We start from the raw sequence: 18895 nt of genomic DNA on the forward strand, positions 1-18895 counted from the left end.
CTGTCAAAACGATTTCACACAAAGGTTGCAAAGGCCCTCACACGTCTTTTGTTTATGGGAGGGATTGTCAAATTAGCCTGTGTTTTTATACACACGAGCAACTCACCCCCACTCGTCGCCAGCTGAGCCGTAGTCCTCCTCACAAGGTTTTTCATGAAGTGCAACTTTGTGGGAGTACTTCGTTTATCACACTTTTAAACTGTCACACTAGTTTTGAAAAAAACCAAACAAACCTGTTTCTGTTCATTTTATTTATTTATGTTAATTATTTATTGTTCAGAATCTTAAGCGAGGACGAGCTGTAACTACATTATACCGAAATAGAATATTAAGGTTGGCCACCAAAGAACCGAGGTATGTTAAATGTGGTAGGTTTTGTGTCTTTCTTTTGTAGGGCTAAAGGGATTTATGGTGTTCCTGGAGTTTGACTCTAACGTCTAGATTTCGCCATTAACCACAATGGAATTTTTTTTAACTCAATTTGCATTGCAAGCTCTGTACCAATATTCACTTCTGTGTTAAATACCGTCTCTGGATGAATACAAAATACAGTATTCTCAAGGTAATAATACAAATGATTGTATACAATATATTACATTAAGAAACTACAGCCTCATCTGTGCAAAACAGTCTTTGGCAATTGCAATTTGTGTCATTTGCTTTCTCTTAAGGCAGTTTTTGTCAGCTATAGGTCTGGTGGAGCCTTAGTTACACCTGCTGGTGCATAGGAGAAACCGCTTCTCTCAATATGGTGTAGAAATACATTTTTCCTTCAATAAAAAACACATTTTCTCTTAAAAAATTAAATATTGACTTTAAATTGACCCACTGGTTCTGAAACCTTTCAGTTTTAATACATCAGTAACATTTTGCGACTTATAATGTAGCTTATGTTGCTCTTTAAGTATTCATAAATGCTCATTTGCAGGACCTAAACATTATTGAAATATAGCAATTTATTAAAATGGACAGTTTCTTACCGAATATGATCAACAGTGCTGTTACATGCAACCAGTGCTTTATTATTTTTTACATCTGTATGAGAATACTTGAAAGAAATTTAGAAGATTTAATTGTTTAAAACAAAACTGAAATTAAAGGAGCTTCTACTGAGACATGCATATACAGTACAGCACAACGACCAGCGCCACCTCTCTGTTACTCCTCGTCTCAATAAGTGCTCTTTCGGAAATTACACGCACGCATGTTGTCACCATCAATTTGCTTAGTGAATCACCAAAATGGCCTGTTAAAATGGTCTTTTTTTCCTTCTTCTTGTGGTTATTTGTGAAATGTAAAGCTGGTCACGGTAGCATGCAGTGTTTTCTCAAAAGTATAGAGAGACATTGATGGGAATTAGCAGCATGAATACACAACATCTTAAGAGGACGAAAAACATCCTTTGATAAAACAGACATCATCAGCAGTCTTAGTCCCCAAGGTTCTAGGGTGGTTTCTTCATGAACCTAAAAGCTGCTTGGGTTCTCTGGGCAGCTTATGCCAAGAGTCTCCTTCAGCTTCTCTTCTTCTGGTTGGAGCTCCACGGAATAAAGCAGGCTGTCGAGGATGGCTGTGGACCACAGTGGAGTGGAGTATCGAGACTTGATGGCGCCGCCCTTTCCAATCACCAGCACGGTGAAATAGTCCCTGCTGATCTTGAAGTGTTCCCTGATGCCATTCACTATATCCGGGGAAAGTCCCTCCTCTCTCAACTGACCCGTCCCTGCAGGAGAAGGCAAGAATGTGACCGGTCAGGCACTGTGCTTGGTCCTCAGTAGTTCTTCTTGGCCAAAAGAAAAGATGGATTCCAGACCACAGGAAAAGCTTTTCCACTGGTCAGTCCACACTGATTCTCTTGAACACATTGATTGCATGCATACAAAGAGAAAGTAAAATAAGAATTTTCAGTTCACATGGGCCTTTTCCTCTCTATTAATGATTACAGCAGGTGGTAAAGACTACTGCTTTGCCTTCGTCAAACATTAATTTGTATTATTGTAACACACAGACTTAGCACCTACATAATTCCACTAAAGCCCCCTTTTGAGTTTTCCTAGAAAACTGATAATGATCTTACAGTGTTTCTGTTAAAGGGAGAAAATGCTGCCATTGCTTGTTTACATAACAAGAAAAACACTGGTATTGCCACTGAACCCTTGAGCATCCTGAAAATGTCCAACAAGGTGCTCCAATCTGTTCTCCCAAAGAAAATGTATTTTAAGGAAAAACAGCCCAATAGACTAGATCTATTTCATAATGAGGTTAAGAGTTTTTTAATGTCTTGTGGCTAATGTGTTTCTCAGATGGTCTGAACTTATAATGTATTGCATGAGATGTGGAGAAAATGTTTTCCTCAGTACATAGAAAAACTAAGCAAGAAGCACATGTCATATTATGCAAATATCACAGGTTTAAACTGCAGCTCAGGTGTGGTTGTGGTAATCAGATGAAACATACTGTCAGTGGCTGGGAGGGATGTCCTCTGGCTGCATTGTTAGAGATATTGAGATGTTTTTAAACTAGCATTACACCACAAATACAGAGACATTAGATTAACAGTAATGATAAAATTCTGTTTGCTTGTATTGCTCTTTGTCTGCAATGAGAGCTTGTGAAAAGTATGATGAGCAAGAGATCATCAGAAGTGATCACCAGTCCTAGTGGGGTCAGACAATGGCTCTAATTTGAAACAATTATACAGCCATGGTCCTTAAAAGGAACATCAATAGGTATAGGGCTATTGGTTTAAAACCATGTTGTGGGATATATTCACTTGTCTACAGGTTACAGTACCGGTAAATACTCTTATCTGTACAGGTACAGACACAAAACAGACTCACCATCGAGAGGAAACAACTGCAGAGAACCAGCAGCCCAAGAACCATCACCTGTTAGTATCAGCAGTGCAAAATGATGGAACCCTTCAGAGAAACAAACATCAGAAGCAGTTGGATGAAATTTTGTGATCGATCAACTAACAGTCCACTATGCAAAATGGGAGCCCAGTCTCCAGTTTGGGGACCTTTTGATGTTCTTCCATTTGATAGTTTTTGGCTCAATGTTGCTTGTAAAGCTCTTTATCTTAGCTCCTCTAACAAGATGTGTTTACCAAAAGAACAATTAAATCAGATAAATATTTCTCACCCAGAAAGCAAGCCTGCCCATGCAGGGATGCCTTTTGCTGCTGAAAAGTTTCATCTTCTTCTGTTGGGGAGGAAACAATCAACAGCCGTCTTTCAGCAGCAAATCTGATAAAAAGTATAATTTTTAACATCCATTTATTTTATTCCATATACAGTACAGTACTTTACAGTAGAATACAAAAGGTATTTTAATGAGTAAGAAAAGATGATGAGTTCAAATACAGGGCAGACAAATGGATTTGAAACAGCCTGTGCAGATCATAGGAGCCAATGATGCTTTCTTCATTTCTAATCGCAAACACTGGTTCCACTGAGCACATAACCTACTATGCTTCAAAAATATGTATATGTGGCTGTTGAAGGAAATTCTGACAGTTCTGATAATGTACAAGTAGTTCCTTTAGGCAACTACTTTACTTTTCTTCTATACTGCACTTTTATAAAACCGTCACTGTTCTTTTTGTCTTTTAATATCTCTGTCCAAAAGGTTTGGGAGCTCATGTACCTTGACAGGAATGTCTCAGCTTTGCTTTGATTCTCTCGTTCCTTGCAGGAGACAGAATGCCTTGTTTCCTCCTCAGCCTCAGCCTGCCTTGAGGGAAACGTGTCGATATAGTCCATCATCAGTGGTATGGAAACGGGCGTGTTGAAGAATTGCTAAGAACAGAAACCAAGCAGTGGCATTGGCTTGTGCATTTATTCAGACGCCAGTGTCTTTGTGTATAAGGTCTCATAACATGGACAGCAGATAACCATAACCAGTAACCATAACTACTGAATGATCATAACCAGTCCAACAGATATTGCTGATCCTTTACAGAGTATCAAGTGGTGTGACAAGGCAATTAGGGGACTATGGCTCCAGGATGCAGAATTGTCTGGAGGGCCTCTCCCAAGTGACTGCAAAGTCAGTCAAATCCTGAGAGGGTGCAGATTTTATCTGAAGATTAATGTTTAACACAACTTATTAACTTTTTTGTTTCTCTTCCAGTTGCTCATTAGCTCAAGCTCTTGCTCCTGGTAGAAGTCCTGTAAGTTTGTTGCCTTTTTTAGAAGAAACCATTGAGTGGCACAAATCTTGGAAAACATTTTATACAACTTCTGTTACATTACACCAGGCTGGAAAACTGGCTTTGCAGTAAATTGGTTTTAATACTGGTAGTAAATATTAAAATAAAAAAAGTTTTTCAGAACCTGAGAGTACAATGACAAGAGTGTGAATAAACTTCATGTGCTTGAGAAATCCAGCAAAGATACCTTACCTATTTGTTATTGAAATATGAGAGCTGTTTGAAGTGTTTGGCTAACTGATATGTAAACAATAAAACATCTAAGATATGTGTGAAGAACAAAACCTAAACCACAAGACTATTTCTCCATTAATCTAGGAAGCAATTGTTTAAAAGGTTGGTTTCAGCAAAGGTGATTTTTCAGGGATTGTGTAGTATGGAACTGTTACCCAAATGACAAAAAATAATAGTGCAGACTTAAAAATGATACTTTTGTGAGTAGCCTTAAAAGTTGTTCAGATGTCAAATGCTGGATTGTGTAGGAAAAAAAAATTGTGCGGTTAAAAAATTAACCACATTGATGATAACTCCCAACGTACCTTTGGTTCCAAATCATAGTCCGTCACTGTCATGAAGAAGGTGTTATAAACTATTCGATACTCCTTGTGAAGCTGAGCGATCAGATCACTAGATTCCTCTGGAGGTGAGTCAGGTGAAAGATCAGCATCTTCAACAAATAAATTATTTTAAGGTATGAGTTAAATCCTTATCCGTGAAACAAGGCAGAAGCAGGTTTCATCAGCCTGTTTCATGTCTTCTAGTGGTCTTGCTTGATTTTCTGTTTTTTTGGGGGGTGCTGTGCTGGTTTTTGTGGTTAGAAGCCTGTTTGAAACCTGTGTGTTAATGCAGGAAGGATGTTTATTGATGTATTAGAGGTTTGAGACAGATAGTCTGTGTCTATGGAATGTGGGAAGTCACACCATTTTCTAGAGGTGCAGGTTTACGGCTTACATGTGACCTTTCTCAGAGCAACGGCCTACAGAGTTAACACAGATGCATACTGTACACAGTGATAACAAAGAGCTGCTGCAAAGACAACACCTTCTACAGCTCAGTGTTGCATTCTGTAAAACTGGGCGTAGCTAGGAATTTCTGATTCAGAGGAAAGGGCTCCACCTACTGGACTGGCAAAATCACTCCCAGCAGCAAACTGGTGTTCTCTGGGTGACACTGACTAGGCAGTGGGTGTCAAATACAAGTGCCATGGAGTCTTCTAGTTTTCAATCCAGTTCAATCTCTTAATTTCTCTAGACCGTTGTGCTTACTGAAAAAATACAGCATATGAACAAGCGACTGTCGTTAACTAAATTTAGCTTTATCAGTAGTGTGTGGGATTGTTATTTTTGGATACCTGCACATGAAAATGTATAATTATTTTTGAATATGGCAGTGTAGTTAAGTACAGTTGCATGAAAGTGTATTGTTATTTTCAGATATGTGAAAATACGTTGGTATTTTTAGACAGGTTTGGTGATTTTGCACAAACAAAAGTGTATTGGATGACTTGTTCGACACCCATTAAAAATGTGTAACACTTCTCTCATCTTTTTGGAGCTACATCTGTCAATCAGCAAGCTAATTTACTCCTAGTATAAAAATTCAACAGTAAGATGACAACAGACAATATTCATAGCTTTGAATATAACATGGCAGCAAATATTGAATCTGATAAAACTGTTTATCCATTGTGAGCTTTGAGCACAAGATAGTAAAACATACTGTAAAACCTTTTTCAATATTCTAGGTTTCTGATAAGAGAATAGCCCATTCAAATATACTGAACTTGTCTTCACAATCCAGGAACACAAGTTCGGTGTCTTGAATTTTTCATGGTCTTCACAGTCTCTTCTAGTCCAAATGTGTCCTTCATCATTTAATTAAATCCTGATTTCAACCTTATAACCAAAGAAAAATTTTACTAATTTTAAATTGTTCTCTCAACTGAAAAAGATGTAACTTTTAACTAAGGTCTTAATCAGTAATTACCGATTAAGAGATCAATTAAGCAAGTGGAAGTTTGGATGGGAAAGCAGCTGATAATAGGTGCACTAGAACCAGAACTGGAAAGTTCTGTTGACATATTAAGTCTTAAATTATCTAACAGCTTAATCTAATTCAGTGTCATAACAGAACCTATCCCGGCAAGCAATGAGTACATGGCAGGATTCACCTTGGGCAGGACACCAGTCCATTGCAGTTTTTATGATAATGCAAAGTAAAGAACAATTAAAGTAAAATAAGATTCTAGTTCATTCTGTCTGTTATTTTCCCGAATGTCCAGTTTGTGGTTTAAAATGATAGGATCTCTACTCTGAGTGATAATGCACCATTCAAACATACCTGCTAGATGATGCTGTAGCTGTACAGAGCCATTGTGCTCAGAGCCCAGAACTGTTACAACAGAGATCTTCCTTGCTGCTAGCTCACAGCTGTATTTTACACTTTCATCTCTTTGTTGGATGTAAAGTGGATTGTCTTCACTTGGAGTAGCAATGATCTACAGAAAGAAAATGTTTATGCATTTTATTGCTTTCTTTTTTTAGTTTATTGTTCATTGCTAATTCATAAAATGTGTCACATAGTTGTGGAAATACAGACTTCCACAATTACATCTACAGCAGGGAGTTCAAAACTCAGTTTTACTTAGTGTGATCAATTGTTTTTCTTTGTTATTGTCTCACTAGTTACTCACGGGTTTACATGACTGATATTTTTAAGGAATTTGAATTCTTACACTTTAAGCCTTGAGAATTACCTACTGTAAGTAACCATTTCATTGCAATCAAGTCTGCCAGACTACCATGACTTATGAAATCATGCATAAAATACAAACACATTCAAGTGAGTATTAAGAAAGCTTTTTTCTGGTAGAATGTCTTTGATATGGGTATAGCCTATGTTTATCCTTACATTACTGCCTGTGCGCTTAGAAATCCATAAGATGTTTAAAAATGTGACTGACAATTAGGTGGATCATGCTGTTCTCAACATTTTTTCACATGAAGACCGCAGCAAATCTCTACAACACATACTCTACACAAAAGCCCTGGTTTGAGAAACACTCAATTAATTTTTGGTCAGAGGAGGGAAGTGTGTCTGTGTGCAGGCTGCACAGGAACAAGCAGAGCTTAATTCCATATTGAAAAGTAGAAAGGAAGGAGAAAAATGTTTTGGTTATGGAGCCTTCTTCAGGTGTGTAATGCATTTTTGGTCATGCAGATCTGATGAATCTTTGGGATTTTTGTGAAGAATCAGAAATCTAGATTTTCTTCCCAATATGTCCTGCACTTTGTTTCTCAAGACAGCGTTCTTGACTCCCAGCCTTCTCTGACACACACCTAAAATATGCTCTATAGCTTAAAACGTTTTTATTCTTCTTTCTTGTTCCTTTTCTAAACAACTAAATATTAACTAGACATTTAGAAATAACTGAATGTGTCAACATAGACGTGTATGCCACATGAACTGATCATGAACTATCATCCAGTATAGACTATAAACTCTAAAAAGCTTAATCAGAAGTAGATTTTTCCCAGCCTTATGGTCATTATACAGACAGCTGTGGAAGAGCATTCACTTGACCAAAGTCAGGCTAATGTGTGGTGTGATTACTAACCTTAGACAAACGCCCTGGTGGTAGCAGCACAAACGTGTTTTTTTAAGGCCCTATAGTCAGTTAACAAAATTAAACTAAAGAAAGAAGCTCTGATATTTGTTTCTTACCAGAAGTCTCCTCTTATTCTTGAAACTCTCCAAAAAACTCAGATCTGCCTTGCTGTCCGTAGCCCTCCGGGTTTTCTTCCTGCCTTTGCGTCCTTTTTTTTTACCCTTCTTGCCTTTCCCTTTGTCTTTTTTCTTGGAGTCTCCCTTCCTACCTTTTCCTGACCTTGCTGGAGCACTTTCAGCAGTTTTGTCCCTGCTGGGATCGGTCGTGTTTTTGTCCTCTCTGGAAGAGAAGTCATATTCACTCTTTTCTCGTTCGCGAGTTGTGGTGCTTTTCCCAGCTTGGTTAGCTGATGCTTTTTCCAGAACTTCACCAGAACTAACTGAGGAGGGAACAGCTTGTGAGCCCTCGTTCTTCTCATTCTCTGAAGGAACAAGGGTGCTGTCTGTGTTCGCTGATTCTGTTAATCCTGGCTGCTGTAGGGGAAGAACAGGGTCTGTCCTTGTGCCCTGCAAGAGCCACTTTTCACCCAGCTTTCTGTTATGGTGTAATCCTTTGCCATTGTTTTGAGATCCAGGTGATATCTGGCTTATTTCTGCAGTGTTCTCAGACCTGGAGTGATTTCTGTTCATTTTTGGTTGCGCAGATATAGTGCGCTGAGGCAATGCATCTTTGGAACTCTGACGAATCACAAATCTAGATTTTCCTCTCAATATGTCCTGCACCTTGTTCTTCAAGACATCTTTCTTGTCTCCCAGCCTCCTCTGTGTGAAGGTCACAGAAGTAGAGTTAGCTTGTCTCAGAGGACTGGAGACTCTCACCTTTCTTGTGATTGGGCCTTGTTTCCTTGCCACTGGCCTCTTAGGAACTCTGCATCTTTTGAAGGCTCCTCTCCTTGTCAGCTTTTCTACTTTCCGTAAAGGCAGTTGGTCGATGGCTTCCAAGACAGCTTCGATTCTAACAGGGTAAGGGAAGCGCTCTCCAACCTTTAAGTTCTTCTTTAAGACTAGCATGCCAAATGTTCCATCCTGCAATGACAAATAGCGCAGCAGTTCAGAGACTGTATCTGAATCAATCGCCTCTTCTATGACCTCCCCTTGATAGGTGGTTCTTCTGATCTTGCCTTCCATCATGGCATCTTGAATGATGATTACAATGAAGGTGTCCCTCTCTACCAGGCGGCAGTTCAGCCCCGTCGTTTCTTCTATTTGCTTTTCCATCATCCTGAAATAGTGGTCAGCGGAGGAAGGAGCTGTGATGACCCAAAGGCGATTTTTACCAGTAAAGTTAGCCAAAAAATCCATGACTCTTGTGGCATGAGGATTTGGTGGCCTTGAGGAGGTGCTCTCCTGTGCTTCATCATCTGACACACGTTCCTTGCTGGCTGTTCCACGCTTCCCAGTGGGCTGTAAATTAGGCACCTCTTCCCAGGGCTCGTCTTTTTGACCTGCAGTTATTGCAAGATCGCTGCTCCCCAGGGCGAACAGAAATAACAGCATCAACAGGCTCCGCATTTTCAGCATACCACTTATGCTTGACTCCAAGCAGTAATACATTACAAAGTTATGCTCATCTTGAGGAGCACAAGTTTAGAATTTTGTAGGGGTGCCTCTCTTAGTCAGAGTACAGGAACAAACCCTGTTTCAGATTAAGGTCTGCCTTTGTTTCAGGAAACTCCTGGAATCTGGAAGCTTCAAAGTGATTTTAAACATTGCAGACTGAATGTTAATCCAAGATGGTCTCAATCTATCAGTCCGTATTGCCTTCGGTTACAACTCCAGCTGGGGTAAAGCGGGACGATGAAAGTGTAGGGAAGTCCTGTGGAAGCTGTATTCTGAAACCTGAGACTCCTACAACCAAGAAAGAATGCTGGGACCTCCTTCAACTAACACAGCACAGCAAGAAAATGCCTACAAAAAGCCTGTTTGACTGTTGAGAAGTGTTAGCTTTAACTCAAAGGAAACTCCTTGGTTCAATTTTACAAAAATAACATAACTGAATTCAGTTTGTGTTTTGAAAAAAAAATGAACAACGAAAAACCAACCAGTGTTTACTAACAGTTGTTATCAACAAAGTGAAAAAAGGATAAGAAGAGATGAGAGAGACCCAGCTCTCCTTTAAAGGAGGTTTCTTTTTCATAATGAAATAAACAATTAATGTACATAAATCAATGATAATGGACAGTCCCATCACACATTGCATTTAATAAGTTTGCTTTATTTATGACACAAATCAACATATTAGCTTTGGTGTAAAAAATTGCACATTGATGCTTCCAAACATTTACTATAATATATTTAACATACACAAAAAAGGATTTGATATTTGATAGTTCAAGTGTCCACAGCACCTCCGAAAAATAACACTACAGGTTTAGTAAAATGTTGCTTTCACTCTTTTTCTGCTAAAAAAACTGTATATTGCGAAGAATCACAAAATATTTAAAAGGTACATGTTTCAGAGCAATGAAGGGGTTAATTCCTGTAATTTTCTTAAATAATCCCACATCTGCAATTCATTACCAAGCCTGATCTCTGTGAGAGGGCCAACAAAGACACATGGCGCACTACACTCAGGAAGAGCTCTTTACAAGCAAGCCTTGCATTCAACTGTACACATTGATTTTCTAGTAGACAATGTAAACAAAGAAAGTCTGACCTTAGACCCATTGATTTCTTAAGTCAAACTTTTTAAAGGAAAAAAACACATCTGGGAATATTTTAAAAGGATTCTTTTGTACAACTTAAGAAGGAAATAAAATGTTGTTCTTTGTCATTTTCCTGCATGGATTTTCCGATTACAAATTACACGACACACCCACCCGACTGTAGTCGTGAAGGCAGAAACTGTCGATATGTCAAGCACAAATAAAGTTATTGAAGGTGCCTTTGAATCATTTATAATTTACATTTTCAGATTGCATTGGTACAAAACTCATGCATGAAGTGAGTCTGAAATCAAATCTTTTAAAAAATATTCCAGAATGTGTGATTCAGCACCTATTTCAATGCTTATGTACAGTATGGTCCAGATGCCATGTTCCAAGTACTGTATGATTCCTGCACCTGCGTGCAACATGCCAAAAGCTTGGAAAAAGCAAACACTGTGCTGACTCAAGGGCAATAGCGAAACACTCCTCATTCTTCTCGCATTACCATTACAGCACAGAGCCGTCCCCAGTGTCCATCAATTACTAGGAAACCTGTGAAGGGTCAACACTGGAGAAGACTGTCAGAGCCACCTGATGAGTCAGCTTAAGATGCTTTAAATGAGCTGTTTAATAAAACCACACACCAAAATGAGATACAAAAGTAATGACGTGTAAGTTATGGAATTAAAGTCACTAAAGAAAATGTTCCCCTTTTAACCTTTTAGCTTAATCACAACATATTTAGTTTGCAGGCATGTCTTCTCAATGCATTATAGCCTAGTCAAAGGAGGACACATGAGTTTGCCTTTATACTTGTTCAAAAGAGACAACTTCTGTATTACACTACAAAGGCAGGTATTTGTGCAGGAAAACAAAGACATTAAGTATCAAGTGTCTATCAAACAAACGTAGCCGTGATCTTCTGTCCCAGGAAACATCTCCTGTTGCTTCCAAGACTTTGCAAGCTGTGAATTTAGTAACACTGAAGCTCTGTTTTAGCTTGATTGTTGTTCTCATGTACAGAACGTAAAGTTACATTCTGAAAGATAACATATCAAAATCAAAGCAACCACTGGATCCTTCAAAGGAAGAAATTGACATAGTTACATCTGCATTCACACATCAAAACAGTGATGTAAAACATTCACTATAAAAATCTATTAAAGACAACTGTACATCAACACACTCGCCATAGGTGTTGTGAGAGTTAAGTCAACTGTGTGAGTTTTTAGCATAATGAGATGGAAATTGAAGTTTCAGTCTGGTTCAGGATACCCCCTGAACAGTCTCTGAGGGATTTCCAGGATCTCTGGTGGAAAAATCAGTGATATCAAGTGAAGACAATTTTTACACTGCATTGTGGCTCTTGGTGGCCCTGTTTGCTAACAACGTCTCAATGTCCTTGATGGTTTGAGACGTTCTCGCCAGTGCTTCAGCAATGCTCTTCTCTTTGGATTTTCCCGAGGAACCTCCACCATCGGTGCAGGAAACATAGTTCAATTTGGAGGCATCACTGGCTGCTGTCTTTACGAGTCCACTGTTTTCCAGGAGAACTGTGCTTTGGGTTAAAGAAACAGAAGCAGTACCTTCAGCAAGCCTGGAGTCTCAGTAAACTGTATGTTTTGGAAATAACTGAGTGTCGAATGTAGCTTTATTTAATTTGCTTTGAGATTTAAAAGAATTAAAGGATTAAGTGAAATTAAAAGGACATGACAAAATCTTTTAATGAAGGAAAAACTAAAAGTTAAATTTGGTTCATTATCAAATTATTTTGCATTACAAAACTGTATGTCACTCATAAGGAAGAAATTCACTTAACAGCTACAGACCCAATTATACAGAATATAAACTGTTGATGAACCAGTAATTAAGGATACAATTAAACCTTTTGATTTTCTGGAGTTCACACTCAACAGACCTGGGAAGCAAAAAAGAAAAAATACGCATATTCAATAGTCAAACAGAGCAAAAATATATTAAACAGTATAAATGCAAATGTTCATTATACAGTATGAATCTCCTTATCATTTTAAAAGAGAAACAGATTTCAATACCAAAATGTAAGAAACTAGAAATCCATACAGATTAAAATGGCATTATGTATTAAGAAATTCAATTTAAATTCTGTACATTTTTAAAAATATTTTTGACTTTTTAGATTCTTACCACTCCTCACTTGGATCCGACATCTGGACACCTCTGGCAGACTCTTTCCTGCTCTGAGGAGCTTGATCTATCCACTTACACCAATTCAGAGCTGCACCCACGTACCTAAAGAACAGATGGGATTAAATTAGTCCAGGCAGTCTTTTTGTAGAAAATCCTGAAGTTAAGGATGGTGCACAGAGTAGAAGTGACAAATGGAAATGTATCTATAATCTGACAGACAATATTTCATACTGAACTCATCCCTGTTTTTTCTGAAGCACACTGGTGACTCAGGTGAAAAAACTCCATCTCTTGTGCGTATGACATGTGTTTCTTGTGTGTCGGAATAAAGTATGTGGGGAGCCTTTCCATGCCAAAGAAAAGAGGACAGTCACTTTTACAATAGGGACAGTGATGAATGAAACCACTGTTGATACAAACATCCTGAGTCACAAAAATATTTAAAATAAAACTGGAGAAGACTGTAATGGAATGGGCACGAAACGGGTCAATTATTGCAGACAACTAAAATTGTGTGAGGGTTTGCCTATACTATATATAAAGTGTGTATGGGACCATTTTAGGAAAAAACTCATTTTATAGCAATCCGACAAAAACGCAAGATGATGATGCGTTTCTGTCAAGAAAACTAACACGTTTTCATATACAGTGAATCAGTTTTCATGCTCAAGCTTTCTTCCAACTTTCTTCCTTAGACATATTGATTTAATCTTGAGATTGCATCCCTATAGTCCTCATAAAACCAGATAAAGAGGCTAAGAATTTCTAACTCTACCTGCACGTAACCAAAGTTACCACGGAAACTACAGTATACAGTAAGTTGACTATACTGTATATGACTTGTTAAAAATGCCACTGAAGGAAAATCCCTCTTAGCATAGGTAATGTAATACAGTGCACATACAGTACGCAGTACTCAGGGTACTGGTCTAGCAAGAACGTTATGCTCAGGCTCCTTGTGTTGCTTTTGTACCTGTCATGCATTCCAGGGGCCTGCACTTGCACCAGGTGACACTGTCCATCAGGCCTGGTCAGCTGACACCACCCTGACACCTGCTGCCCCCCTGGGGCACACAGGAAGGTCCCTCTGCCCTGTGAAATACGAGCCCAACAGAAAGACGGAGCATTTACTAACACACTCAGTCCTAATCATCCGCTTTGATTTTGTAACCTGTGAAGCAAAATATGTGTGATGTGTGATATACTTCAGTGGGAGAAAAAAGAGACTCAATTGTATTCAAGATTTAAATCAATACTGTCCCTTAAAGGGCTGTACTGTATGTTCAAAACATATGCACACAAAGATTTAACATGTACTATAAACAAAATTCATTCACTTAATAAAAGTTGTGACATTAATAAAATGGGGAATATGAAAACACATTGGTTTATATATTCAATATAAATTCAACAGGAAGCACATGTGTCTTCATGCAAAATTAAGCGCATTACAGACCCTTATTATGAAGTCTCGCGCTGACAGCTAATTCAGGTGCACAGCAGCAATTCTTTTATCCAATATGTTGCCTGCACTGCACCTGTGTTTTCAGTCCCAGAGAGCTGAAGTTCCACATCATGTGTAAAGCCGTCCCGTCCCAGAAAAGGACATGCACCCTCCCATCCGAATAAGCGCTGAAACGGCCTGTGTTTGGAATATAAGCTTCCTCTATCAGTACTGCAGGGTTCTGCAGAGCTGACACGCTGCTTTCCTGGGAGTTAGAAGGAGAGAACATGTTTTATTATAGGTCCTTTTGTCAGGGGAGGGCTGAATTAGTTTCTTTGTCTTCCCAATTGAAATCAAACTAAATCTTTACTTTTTAAAGCATCCTTTCAAGGAGGGCAAGATCTCAAATTGCTTTAGAAAGCCCAACAGATTAAAGTTATCATAGAGAAACAGGACATCACTACCCAGAACAGCACAATAATAAACACTAACAGGACGCTCACAAGCTACAGTATAAGGATTCTACTTCAAAGCAAATGAAGTTATTAGCATTAAAAATATCAAATGAAAGCCATACATTTTTTTAGCAAAGACAAAGCTTAAAAATGTAAGACGGAAGATGGTTTATAAGTACAGAAATTAGTAATAACCAGAAACAGGTCCATGTGGTATCACATATCACATGGGGGCACAATAATGGTAACAGGAGAACTGATCAAAAAAGAAAATGGAAAATAACGTGGATCGGATCAAAAATCTCCAACTGCTTGACTGAAAATACAACACTGACCCTTACTGTACTGTCTTATATAGAGCCCTTAATAAAAAAAAACCATGAAAAGCACTTTCTGTGTGATTAAATAATTTGAGTATTTCAGTGCTTGAATCTTTTAAATATTTTCTCAGATGACAGTTTAAAACCACAGCAAAAAAGAAAAATGTGTCCACTGCACTCACGCCTCGATAGTGTTATAACAGATGTGACATATTCAAGCTGACCAAATGTGGTCTTGAAATGGGTCTGTGTGGAAAACCCTCTCCATTGCTTAAACGGTTACATCTGTGTCTTCCTTTTGTCTCAAAAGAGGATTTACTGCTGAGGAGAAGGTTATGTGCACACTAGTATACAGGATTACTAGCTTGCAGCACATGTTTAATTAGGATCTGCACTTCTGGGTTTACCTCCCTTCCAGTGAGCAACCCATATTCAACTTAAAAGAGTGATTTAAGCAACATCAGAGCAACCTGTCAATAAGCTCTTAAACAGGCTCAGCCAAACCACACCCCTCTTTGACAGGTTGTTAAGTAAAAAAACAGAAACATGAAACAGGTTTCCTTAAGGCTTGACCAGGAGGTTATGTGCAGAGTAAGGTGGAAACAAAGGTCAGATACTTCATGGATTAGTCTGGGACCTGAAATATAGGAAGCATTTCCAGGGCATCAGGTTGTGTCTAGCAACTGTGAGGGACACTAGCAAGACAACAGCACCCAGGACTGAGATCTTGAGAGTGAGTGCAGCAGAATTCTAGTTCCAAAACCTGTTTGACTACAAACACTGAAAAGAAAAATTACTGGCACAGTGCTTCAACAGCTGCAACACAGCACCGTCATTTAAAATGTTGTTTTTCAGAACCTCCTGCTTGACGTTTAGAGGAAGTCAGAATTGGTTATGCATGGAGTTTTAGTTTTAGTTTTACAGAAATGCATGCTATTAATTTTGCTACTGAACATGTGAGGTTAGTAGCTGCACAACATACTCAATGTTAATATTTATATAATAATAATATAAGAATATACTTATTTTTAAAATGTGAAAAAATGCCTTAGTTTGTCCACTGTGACAAAGCACACCGCAATGTTCTAAATCCATTACAAATGTAATCCAAGACTTCCTAGTCCAATATCATCTGGTTTTACTGCTCTAGTTTTCAGTAAAACACAGAAGTATGTTGCTACTTCTGTTTAACAGATTAATCAAAGAACCATTTCAGAGCACTTTCAAAAGAAGTAAAACAGCAAATAAAAGGCATTTCTAATAAAAATTCTGGACCATTAGAGCAGAAATGTCTGTTTAGGATAATTCACTCTGGCACAGACCTTCCAGCTCTAAACATCCTGGATTATATGCTAAATTGGTTAGAGAGGAGGAATGATCTGGCCTCATATGGATACTGTTTGTTTTTTGAACCCATTTCCCAAGAACAGTGCACGGAAAGAGAGAAGGCATTTGGAAGCGAGAGTATGTGGTGCTGGCCGCATGATTCACAGCAGCTGTATGCACTGATTGCACAAAGAGATTCACTAACACATAACACGTGAAAATGATAAAATTATACTGTGGTGCCTCAGTCATTTCAAAATGCAGCAAGCACAAAATCTTGAAACTGTGGTTCAGTGGTGGCTGGTAAGATTTGAAAAGTTTAGGGGATTCTTAATATTTTGCAAAATTCCGGAAGTAGAAATTACTGCAAATACAGTTGCTTTCTACAACCTGAAATAAACAGAAATGTGTCTCTGCATATTCAAAAACTGATTTTTCTTATTATTTAAAGAAAATGCGTTTGCGCAAACAGTCCGAGTCTAGTTAATAAACAAGAAGACTATGGGATGGTGGTGACTAACCACACTTACATTCAGTGACCTGGCATGTGATAAAATAATATAGAGAAAAGGCCAGAAGAGCTGGCAGAAAATTCAATTACCTCGAAAGGCATCTAGAAAAGTTATAATGTTGCTAATTATACTATAATGATACATTTATGGTATACTGTATGTATATGATAACAATATTTGTTTATCTAGCTATTTAGAGCAAAATTATCTATTTGTGATTATAATACAAGAACCCTCTAGTTGGGAATAAAGGTGGCCATGTAACTTTTTTTCTTTTACCTTTTCTTATACATTTGCATACAGAAACAGTATTAAATGTCATTTTTTATGCATGTGAATTGACAATTTTCATTATTTTTTTGACTAACTGAGCATTCAAAATTTCACTTCTGGGGGTTGTTAAAATCAGCACTTGGTTACTGTCAGTAAAGATAAAAACAATCCCGATATGGTGTCTGGTCCAACTCTTAAAGTATATTTTACAAAAAAATCTGGCCATTGCAAGGTTGCTAAGCCTTTCAATACTACAACTAAAATATATTAAAACGGCAAGTATTACTGTCATTCTATTTGTTCCATTGAGCTTTGAAGAAAGTAATTATATTTTGAATTCATTCATATTAAAAGATGCTACCACACTCAACAAACCATTACAAAAAATGTATCAAAAAGCATGTCTGTTTCACAAATTTCTTGGAAGCTTCAATTAACCTTAACGACTGAAATTCTCTAGTGCAGCCTTTCCTCTCCTGAATTGTGGTTATATTGCCATGAATGATACACTCCAACAATAACACAATTATTTGTTTTTTTCCATATTATAAGTAAGCACAAAAAATGTATTCATCTCCAAAATCTAAGTTAATGTCTTTAAATAAGTGCTGAGATCTTAAGCAAAACTGCTGCCTACTGATCCACTTGTTAAATAATATAGCCTTCAGATACAGTACAATTACTTAAAACAACAGAGCATGAACATCAATACATTTCACAACAAGTTGCAGCTCTTTTTTATCACTGTTAATGTACCACTGAGACAAGCTGAAACTGGTTTGAGCTTTCAAAATGCTGACTTCCTTTGCTGAGTTTAATAAGCTGTTTGGTAAGCAAAAAAACAAAACAATAAGCGTGCAAAGAGATGGGAGGAACAATCCAACAATAAATTTTCTCTTTTTTGATGGTTTTCAAATGACATTTTCCCTCATTACTTCCAAAACAAAATTTAAGTGGATTTTCTGCTTTTTTCATCACAACTCCACAGAACACTGTTGATCAAACAGTGGTAAACACAGTAGTAAACTGAAACAGCAATTTGGGTTGGATCAAAGCAAACTGAAGCTTATAAAAGTCTGTTCTCAGTGTTGCATCTTGTGTTTTCCTGTTATTCATCACTCACACATTGGAATCTTAAATGTCAATCCTACCATTTAATTTGAAAAGCAGCCTCTTACCTCCTTCCAGCAGCAGAAAGTGTTAGGGAGTTTCAGCGAGAGTCTGCATTGATTATAGCACTGAAGGATTCTGGAAGAAGACATTTATAAAATTATAAAAATACTGAAAATAAAGGTACATGCACTTAATCAGTTTTAAGTAACAAATTATCATTGTGCTTTGGATATGTAAAAATCTATTTTATGTCATGTGTATATCAAAACATATAAAGGTGTCTGATTAAATCAACGATATTAGGGATTTTTCTACAGCAACATATACAGTATAGAGACTGTTAATCTCACTGACATAAAAAGGGAAAAGTAATTTCTTGCAAGAATAGATAGGCAGATAGTATTTGAGCCACAAAAGCTCATCGGTCCAGTGCTCTTTCTGGTTTCTGTGGCATTAAGGAAACTGTGTGCACTTGACTACCCCCACTGCATAAGACACTGATCCATCACAGGGATCACCCCCCAGCAATGCTGGGCCCCATTTAAACAGCTGGGTGGACTGGAGCCACTGGGTACCTCACTCAAGGCACAACAGCAGTGTCTCCAGCAGGGACTCAAACCCACAGCCTGTCAGTTATGCAAGCCATGCATTTGCTTGTCCAAAATCTTTAGTGTCTTGTTTCGTGCTTTATTAAAGCCCTTCTATTATTTACAATGCTTTCACTGTGCTTTTTTCCATTTCAATCTGCTTATAACA

The 18895-nt window shown here is 37.9% G+C and overlaps 2 protein-coding genes across 2 annotated transcripts in view; both read right to left on the minus strand.

The window, feature by feature from the left end:
* Window positions 1-85: 85 nt before the first annotated feature.
* On the minus strand, window positions 86-9715 carry ccdc80l2 (coiled-coil domain containing 80 like 2). The gene is made up of 7 exons (XM_015340446.2): window positions 7937-9715; window positions 6554-6710; window positions 4753-4880; window positions 3649-3800; window positions 3145-3248; window positions 2841-2921; window positions 86-1723 (listed from the first exon to the last, which is right to left on the minus strand). The coding sequence occupies exons 1-7, from the start codon at window positions 9431-9433 to the stop codon at window positions 1467-1469; spliced, it is 2376 nt and encodes a 791-aa protein (XP_015195932.1). The 5' UTR covers window positions 9434-9715; the 3' UTR covers window positions 86-1466.
* A 358-nt stretch (window positions 9716-10073) lies between these two features.
* c3h5orf34 (chromosome 3 C5orf34 homolog) overlaps window positions 10074-18895 on the minus strand; it is an 89284-nt gene continuing 80462 nt past the window's right edge. The window contains exons 7-12 of the mRNA XM_069186950.1: window positions 18205-18274; window positions 14235-14405; window positions 13670-13788; window positions 12694-12798; window positions 12405-12445; window positions 10074-12080 (exon numbers count right to left, since the gene is read on the minus strand). Of these exons, the coding sequence (XP_069043051.1) occupies window positions 11875-12080; window positions 12405-12445; window positions 12694-12798; window positions 13670-13788; window positions 14235-14405; window positions 18205-18274 (712 nt within the window). The 3' untranslated portion in view covers window positions 10074-11874. The remainder of the gene's footprint in view (window positions 12081-12404; window positions 12446-12693; window positions 12799-13669; window positions 13789-14234; window positions 14406-18204; window positions 18275-18895) is intronic.

The sequence above is a fragment of the Lepisosteus oculatus genome, chromosome 3 (genome assembly GCF_040954835.1).
Source record: "Lepisosteus oculatus isolate fLepOcu1 chromosome 3, fLepOcu1.hap2, whole genome shotgun sequence".
NCBI classification, from domain to species: Eukaryota; Metazoa; Chordata; class Actinopteri; order Semionotiformes; family Lepisosteidae; genus Lepisosteus; species Lepisosteus oculatus.